This window comes from Bison bison, unplaced genomic scaffold (genome assembly GCF_000754665.1).
Source record: "Bison bison bison isolate TAMUID 2011002044 unplaced genomic scaffold, Bison_UMD1.0 scf7180017864238, whole genome shotgun sequence".
NCBI classification, from domain to species: domain Eukaryota; kingdom Metazoa; phylum Chordata; class Mammalia; order Artiodactyla; family Bovidae; genus Bison; species Bison bison.
The window spans coordinates 2710033-2719299 of record NW_011494810.1 but is presented as its reverse complement, the minus strand read 5'-3'; the positions used below and the strand labels follow the sequence as shown (position 1 = coordinate 2719299).

The 9267-nt window shown below is 38.8% G+C and overlaps 1 protein-coding gene across 7 annotated transcripts in view; it reads left to right on the top strand.

The window, feature by feature from the left end:
• The window catches only part of NSD1 (nuclear receptor binding SET domain protein 1), a 153833-nt gene that overhangs the window by 60971 nt on the left and 83595 nt on the right, over window positions 1–9267 (top strand). For all 7 annotated transcript variants that reach the window (XM_010846564.1, XM_010846563.1, XM_010846568.1 and 4 more), the window contains one exon: window positions 4805–4940. In XM_010846564.1, coding sequence (XP_010844866.1) covers window positions 4805–4940 — 136 coding nt within the window. The remainder of the gene's footprint in view (window positions 1–4804; window positions 4941–9267) is intronic.

Genomic DNA, 9267 nt, shown 5'->3' with positions numbered 1-9267 from the left:
TTTTTCACTCTCCACTTTCACTTTCATCAAGAGACTTTTTAGTTCCTCTTCACTTTCTGCCATAAAGGTGATGTCATCTGCATATCTGAGGTTATTGATATTTCTCCCAGCAATCTTGATTCCAGTTTATGCTTCTTCCAGCCCAGCGTTTCTCATGATGTACTCTGTATATAAGTTAAATAAGTAGGGTGACAATATATAGCCTTGACATACTCCTTTCCCCCTTTAGTAAACCATAAATTCATACTCTGTTAAGTCTGATTCTGTTTTGTAAATAAGTTCATTTGTAACATTTTGGATTCCATATATAAGTGATATCATATGTTGTTTGTCTTTCTTAGCCCAGTTTACTTCACTTAGTGTTAAACTCTCTAGTTCTATCCATGTTCCAGCAAAGAGCATTACTTCATCCTTGTTATGACTGAGTAGAAATTCTATTGTGCTTCCATGATGTCTCAGATGGTAAAGAATCTGCCGATCTGCCTGCAATTTGGGAGACTTGGCTTCAGTCCCTGCATTGGGAAGATCCCCTAGAGAAGGGAATAGCTACCCACTCAAGTACTTTTGCCTGGGAAATCCCATGGACAGAGGACCCTGATGAGCTACTGTCCATGGGGTCGCAAGGAGTCGGATACAACTGAGCGACTAACACTTTCACTTTCAGAATTACATTGTATATGAATACTGCATCTTTATCCATTCATCTGTTGATGGACATTCAGGTTGCTTTCATGTCTTGGCTATTGTAAATAGTGCTGCTGTGAACATGAGGTGCATATATCTTTCCAATTGGAATTTTCTCTGGATAATGCCCAGGAGGTGGATTGTTGGATCATATGGCAGCTCTACTTTTTAGTTTTTGAGAAACCTCCGAAGTGTTTTCCAGTTTTCACTTTTCTCCACACCTCTCCAGCATTTATTATTTGTAGACTTTTCAATGATGGCCATTCTGACCTGTCTGAGGTGTTACCTCATTGTAAATGTGATTTGCATTTCTCTAATAATTAGCAGTGTTGAGCATATTTTCATGTGCCTATTGGCCTGCTGTATATCTTCTTTGGAGAAATATCTGTCCAGATCTTCTGTCTTCCTTTTAAACATTAATTTGGCTGTGTGGCATCTTTAGTTGCAGCATGTGGGATTTGTGAGCAGGGGCTGCTCCTCATTATGATGGGTTTCTCGTGGTGGCTTCTCTTGTTGTGGAGCACAGGCTCATGGTGTACAAGCTTCAGTAGTTATGGCGTGTGGGCCTTATGAATTGTGGTACTCTGGACTCTGGCTCAGTAGTTGGGGCTCGCAGGCTTAGTTGCTTCACGGCATGTGGAATCTTCCTGGCCTAGAGAGATCGAACCTATGTCCCCTGCATTCACAGGTGGGTTCTTAACCATGGGACCAGCAAGAAAGACCAGATTTGTTTTTCTGTCCCATTTTGGTATCATGGTTTTAAAATTTTGAAGCCATTGCTAGCTTTGAAGTAATTTTTTTTTCCCCTGATAACTTACAGAATGATAATAGGCAAAAATGGCGCCTTTGCATGGTGCTTTTGAAAAAGTTTTTTTAAAAAAACATTGTAGCTTCTGTCTGTGTTCCTAGTAACTGTATATACATGAAGAACTAATTACACTGTTTTTTAAAAATTTATTAAGCACCTACTATCTGACAGACACACTAGGCATTAGTATTATTTTTAACTATTTTACTTTTGGCTGTGCTGGGTTTTGATTGCTGTGCAGACTTTTCTCTAGTTGTGGTGAGCAGGAGCTACTCTGTAGTTGAAGTGTGTGGGCTTCTCATTGTGGTGGCTTCTCTCGTTGCAAAACACAGGCTTGATGAGTGGGCTTCAGTAGTTGTGACACATGGGCTCAGTAGTCAAGGCTCCTGAGCTCTGGAGCACAGGCTCAGTAGTTGTGGTGCACAGGCTTCAGTTGTTCCTTCTCATGTGGGATCTTCCTGGACCAAGTATTGAATGCATGTCTCCTGCCTTGGCAGGTGGATTCTTTGCCACTGAGCCACCAGGGATGCCTGAGACTATTTTTAGTAAGTGTATTCTGTGAGAATTACCTGTCTCTGAATGCAGTCTTACAGTTGAATGGTAACTTACAAATCATGGAATTGAGCCTAGTACTTTGGTATCCTTGAGCCCCAGATATTACTGATCATTATTTTATTTGAATGATTTCACTCTTTTCATTCACAAATATTTCATTTAATTCCTATTTATTTATTTGGTTGTGCTGGGTCTTAGTTGCAGCATCTGAACTCTTAGTTGTAGCACATGAGATCTAGTTCCCTGACCAGAGGTCAAACTCAGGCCCCTTGCATTGAGAGTGAGAGTCTTAGTTATTGGACCACCAGGGAAGACCCTATTCAGCATATTCTTTATTGAACACTCTATATTTCAGGTGGGTACTTCTGTGGGCAGTAAGCAGGGACAATCAGGTCTGAAACAGGAACTCATCAAGCCTCTTTTGAGACTTGGAATTTATGGAAAGTCATATTGTTTGTTTGCCTTCTTGGAGTAAATGTATAGATCCTTTGTCCAAGTATCTTAGGTGCTGTTTTTAGCTACCTAGAAACAGTTTGGCATATGTGCCACTCCTTTGTGTGGTTTATCAGGTGGGAAACTCAGTCCTAGTAAACACAAAGTCATCTTTCTCTCAGGGCAGGAGACCTGTACTGTTGATGGGATGTTAAAGATGTTGTTGTTGTTCATTCACCAAGTCGTGTCTGACTTCTTTGTGACCCTATGAACTGTAGCACTCCAGGCATCCCTGTCTTTCACTATCTCCCGGAGTTTGCTCAGACTCATGTGCATTGAGTCAGTGATGCCATCCAACCATCTTATCCTTTTTCAATCCTTTCTCTTCCTGACTCATTGGAAAAGACCTTGATGCTGGGAAAGATTAAGGGCTTTTCCAGTGAGTTGGTTCTTTGCATCAGATGGCCAAAGTGTTGGAGCTTTAGCATCTGTCCTTCCAGTGAATATTCAAGGTTGATTTCCTTTAGAGTTGATTGGTTTGATCTCTTTGCAGTCCAGGGGACTAAAGAGTCTTCTCAAGCACCACAATTTGAAAGCACTGATTTTTTTTTTTTTTTTGGTGTTCAGCCTTCTTTATGGTCCAACTCTCATATCTGTACATGACTACAGGAAACACCATAGCTTTGACTATACAGACCTTTGTTGGCAAAGTGATGTCTCTTCTTTTTAATACATTGTCTAGGTTTGTCATTGGAGAAGGCAATGACAACCCACTCCAGTACTCTTGTCTGGAAAATCCCATGGACGGAGGAGCCTGGTAGGCCGCAGTCCATGGGGTCGCTAAGAGTCGGACATGACTGAGCGACTTCACTTTCACTTTTCACTTTCATGCATTGGAGAAGGAAATGGCAACCCACTCCAGTGTTCTTGCCTGGAGAATCCCAGGGACGGGGGAGCCTGGTGGGCTGCCGTCTATGGGGTCACACAGAGTCGGACATGACTGAAGTGACTTAGCAGTTAGCAGGTTTGTCATAGCTTTTCTTCCAGGCCACAAGCATCTTTTAATTTCATGGCTGTAGTCACCATCCACGGTGATTTTGGAGCCCAAGAAATTAAAATCTGTCATTGTTTCCATTTTTTTCCCACTTATTGGCCATGAAGTGATGGGACCTGATACCATGATCTTCTTTGAATGTTGAGTTTTAAGCCACCTTTTTCACTCTTTCTTCTTCATCAAGAGCCTTTTTAAGTTCCTCTTTGCTTTCTGCCATTAAAATGATGTCATCTGCATATCTGATGTTGTTGATATTTTTCCTGGCAATCTTGATTCCAACTTGAGCTTCATCCAGCCCAGCATTTTACATTGTGTACTCTGCAAGTAAGTTAAATAAGCAGGGTGACATTATGCAGTCTTGACATACTCCTGTTGTTCCATGTCCGGTTCTAACTATTGTTCCTTGACCTGCATACATATTTCGCAGGAGGCAGGTAAGGTGGTCTGGTATTCACATCTCTTTAAGAATTTTCCAGTTTGGGCTTTCTGTAATTGCAGTGAGCCGGAGCAGCTCTTCCTTTGCTTTGCATAGGCTTCTCATTGCAGTGGCATCTCTTGCTGCAGAGCACAGGCTGTAGGCATGTGAGTTTCAGTAGTTGTGGTACTTGGGCTCAGTAGTTCTGTTACATGGGCTTAGTTGCTCCCTGGCTTGTGGGATTTTTCTGGACTGGGGATTGAACCCATATGCTCTGCAATGACTGGAGAATTCTTAACCACTCGCCCTTCATTGTTAATTAATTAACAGAAATGTCTATGTTTGAGAAGAATGGAGAGTATCACTTGCCCAAGGGACCACAGTATCCTCCCCACCCTCCAGTTTTATTGAGATGTAGTTGGCATGTAACACTGTAATGGGATCAAAGTCTCTTGATATTGTTAACATTTTTCTTGGGCTCCCTGCTTCCACCCTGTGTTGTATTGTGATCCAAGGACTAAGGCAAAGATATCTTTTCCTTGGGATGATTCTGTTTCTCTGTTACTCAGTTTTTAGTTTTTTAGAATTTAAAATACTTATTTTCCTAGAATGCAGGTAGATTGCTTATGTCAAGCAAATATAAATTGAGAGCTACTACCAACTGGAATATGTTATAAACAGTTAAGACAAAATAATTTAGTTCTACTTATTTTGTAATTGTTGTTAAGGTGGAGTGTTTCATTTAGTATTCTTTAGGTCATTTTGTCTCAGAAGGCATGTGGGAAGGTGATGTTTTAAACACTTGTTTTAAAAAGTGTTGATTTTTATTGATGCTCCATGTTTTGTCTGTCTAAAGTGTCAACCCAAGAAAAAGGCTACGCCGCTGAAGTATGAAGTTGGAGATCTCATCTGGGCAAAATTCAAGAGACGCCCATGGTGGCCCTGCAGGATTTGTTCTGATCCGTTGATTAATACACACTCAAAAATGAAAGGTAAAACTTGCAGCTGATGATTATATAATATAGTGTGGAATTATAAACTTGCAGTTGCCTTTAGTAACAATTTATATTTACTTTTGATCAGTTCAGTAGTGTATAGTTATGTATTTTAACCTCTTTTGGATTTCTTTTAAAAAGGTTTGTTTTATTTTGCTCTATGATTTTAAAAATTCTCATTTAGTCTATCTGTAGATGCCAGAAAAATGTTAGGCTTTATTGTGTAAAGTTTATATTATTCAGAATCATTTTTCAGTATATTTATGTTTTTCTACTTCAGTCTTCAGATTTGTGTCATTTGTTAGTTTTAAAGCTGAAATAATTACAAAGAATGCTTATAAATTATCTTGAATTTTAAAATCTTGATTTAAAATATTTTCTTCAGTTGCTGTTGTTTGTTACTTGATTATTCTGTTTGTATCTTAATGTCTTAACTTCTCCCTGTTTCCTATTAAGATATTCTGTGATTTTATTGTAGTTTTAATGTATGTATTTTAGTTTTTGACTAAGTTACTAACACATTTGGGGCTTCCCTGGTTGCTCAGCTGGTAACGAATCAGCCAGCAATGCAGGAGACTTGGGTTTGATCCCTGGGCTGGGAAGAGTCCTTGGAGAAGGGAACGGCTACCCACTCCAGTATTCTGGCTGGAGAATTCCGTGGACTGTATAGTCCATGGGGTCGCAAAGAGTCAGACACGACTGAGAGACTTTCACTTGCACTTTTTTCACTAACATATGCACAAGGTTTAAAAAAAAAATCTCTGATCTGTCCGATTCTTTACCTCTTTTCAGAGAGTAGCCAGTTGTTATTAATGTTTCTTTCTAAACTTGCTTTATGTAAATACAACTATGTATTCTCATCTCCCTATCCTCCTTTTATTTAACATAAACGTAGCATATTGTAGGTACAGTTTTTTCACCTGTTTGACTTCTTGGAGATTATAACCATTCCCTGTTGATGGATGTTTAGGTTGTTTTTAATCTTGGGTTGAAAATATTATACATATACATACACACGTGTTTGTGTGCATACAAAACAGTGTTATAAACAATAACTGTATTTAATGTCTTTATCTGTAGGATGATTTACCACAAGTGGTATGCTGGATTTTATTTTATATTTTGAATACTAGTATTGAAGTACCCAAATACTTTTATAGCTCACTGTTTAAAGAAAATGATACCTAACTTTGTGACCTCCTTGGACATTTAAGTTCTTCTGTAGAAAATTCTTTTAGTCCCTCTGCCCTTCTATGCCTGTGACATTGCTGGTTTCTTACTCATTGTGGTGTCCTTTATGTGCACTAGTTGGGTCGATGTCATTTGTTCAACAAGTAATCAGTATGTTCTAGAAGTACTGTGCTAGGTATTGGGATCTAGTCATCAGCAACGCATTTTGCTTGCCCTTATATATAATTAGAGTCCAGTTGAAAAGAGAAGGCTCCACCAAATAGACGAAATAACTAATTACTTAACAGAGAGGTGTGTTCAAGGAAAAATACTGATGATGTGAAGTGATGTTGGTGATGATGTGAAGGTACCTAACCTGAACTTTTGGAGCAGGGGTAGTCAGGGCCAGTGGTGTAGGGTCGTCGGGGCCAGTGTTGCTATAAAGTTATGTTTGATCTGAGATGTGATAGGGCAAGTAGAAAAGAAGGTTCCAAGCACAGAAAGTAGTATATGTTCTGCTCCTGTGAGGGCTGCAGCCCATAGAGTTATGGAATGTGGTATGGCGTGAGGCTGGAGAAATAGATGTGATTCAGATCATGTAGCATTTTGTAGACTTCATTAATATTTTGTATTTTTTCCTAAGAACAGTACCATTAACATGCTGTGAGCAGAGGGAGATGTGATCTGATCTATATATTTTCAAGTTCACTTAGTGCAGTGTGGAAAATGATTTGGAGGGGGCACAGGAGATGATTAAATGGGTTTTCACAGTGATTATGTCAAGATTATAGTGGTAAAGAGGAAATGAAGACTACTTAGGAAGTAAAATGTGTATGATTTGTTAATGGATGGATAATGGGAAGTGAGGGAGAATGAAGGCTAAGGTTTCTGTATCTCAGGATGGTCCCCAAGTTTTTAGCTACACCAGCATGTAAAAATGTAGCCATTTCCTGAGAGCACTGGAACATCTACAACTTGGAGGTGACATCTTCTTGTTAATATTATTTGAAGCCGTGAGGAAAGCATGGATGCGTTGGCCTTGGGAGAAGATAATATGGTGAGGAAAAAAAGGTGGCTCTGAGGAAGCCAGCATTTGAGGTCTGTGTGGAGGAGACTGAGTGTGCAAAAGAGATGGGAAAAAAATCAGAGATAAAAGGGAAACACCAGAAGCATATGGTATTGGTGACTAGATTTGTTTTATAAAGCAAGTGTGGTCAGTTTGGTTGAACGGTGCCTAGAGATGAGATAAAAAGTCCATTAGGTGTAAGGAGCTGGAGATCACTGGTAATCTTTTTTGATGGTACAATTGTGGCTGAAGTGTGTGTGTGTATGTGTGTATTGGTAAGGGAAAGAATTCTTAGTATTCTATGTATTTATTATTGGTAGTCAATCTCTCCTAATTTCTGTTCTCTCTCCATATGAACTGATGCATCAGTAATTTGTTATTTTTCATCATCTTGAGGAAATACCACCTGGAACTTTTTCTGTCCCTTCAGTCGACATGGGTTACCTTCTGTGCCTAGTGAAGAGCTATCATCTTGGAGATTGCCCTCAATACTCTTGTGTCAAATTTCATCTCTTCCTTGTTTTTGATTTGCTTACTATTATATAAAATACATAGTAAGCCCTTAAGTAGTTTCCTGTAAAGGAAGCACGGAGGTAAAGTTTTTTGAGACCTTTGAGATCTGGACATATTTCTGTTCTTTTCCTGTACTTGTTTGGTAGTTGAGCTGTATAAAATAACTAGGCTGGAAATAATTTTTGCTCACAATTCTTTGAAGGCATTGCTCCATTGTCTTTTAGCTTCCAGAGTTTTCTATTAAATCTGAGATTGTTTTGATTTATGATCTTTTGCATGTGATTTTTGTCCTTTACTCTGAAAGCTTGTAGTCTCTTCTGTTCTGATAGTTCATAGACTATACCTTGCTGTGAGTCTGTTTTCATTCTTTGTAATGGGTACTTAGTAAGCCCCTTTTGATCTACAAGGTTAGTTTTCTTTAGTTCTGGAACATTTTCTTGAATTTTTTCATTGATTGTTTCCTTCCTTTATTTTCCTGTAAGTCTTATTCACATGTTGACTTTTCTGCATTGAACTAATTTTTTTTTTTTGGTTGAATTTTTTTTGTTTTGCTCTACTTCATGGAGTAGAGCACACATGAGTGTGTTGATGTAGTTGGTTCATGGATTTGCTCACTTTTTGTTTTTTTAAAAGAAATTTCCTTTTTTAAAATTAATTAATTGATGTGCTGTGTCTTTGTTGCTGTGCATGGGCTTTCTTTAGTTTTGAGTGGGTGCTTCTCATTTCTGTGGCTTCTCTTGTTGCAGAGCATGGGTTCTAGGGCACACCAGCTTTAGAGACAGGTTTAGTTGCTCCATGGCATGTGGAATCTTCCCAGACCAGAGATTGAACTTGTGGCCCCTTCATTGGCAGGCAGATTCTTAACCATTGGACTACCAGGGAAGTCCATGCTCACTGTTGATTGATAGATTTTAGTATCTCTTATGTAAGTTAACATAATCCTCATCCAGGTGTTTCCCAGCTTCGGAAACTGTGTAACATACCTGCATGCTAATAATTTATTCACCTGTTCCCTCTTATTCTCCTGTCCTTAATGAGCCTATCCTTGAACATCTCTTTATTGTAGTGTTAGTGGAGATTAGGAGATGGAGTGAATTTAGAAGTGCTTACTCAGTTCTTCATCTTGACCTGGAAATACTCTCACTTCATCTTGAATAGACTTTTAGCCAGTCTTGTTTTTATGTTTTTCTATATTTTATGCTTTTCTGTGCTTCCACTTCTGGAGTTCCCGTTGCAAAGCAATCTAGGGGTAAATGTAAATCAGATTACTTCTTAGCTTTTCTCAAGGCTGACCTCTCATTCATTTGGTTTAACTCTTGTCACCATCTGACTTTCAGCTTTGCCAGATTTTTATTGTTTCTTTTCCTGTATTTTATATTTTGTATCTTTTTAAAAAATTTTTATTTGGAGGATAATTGCTTTACAATGTTGTGTTAGTTCCTGCTATACAGTAATGTGAATCAGCTATTAACTATACATACATCCCCTCCCTCTTGAGCCTCCCCCCCCACCCCCGTTTGCTTTTATAAAAATTGCTCTTTGTTGTTCATTTGCTAAGTCATGTCTAACTCTTTC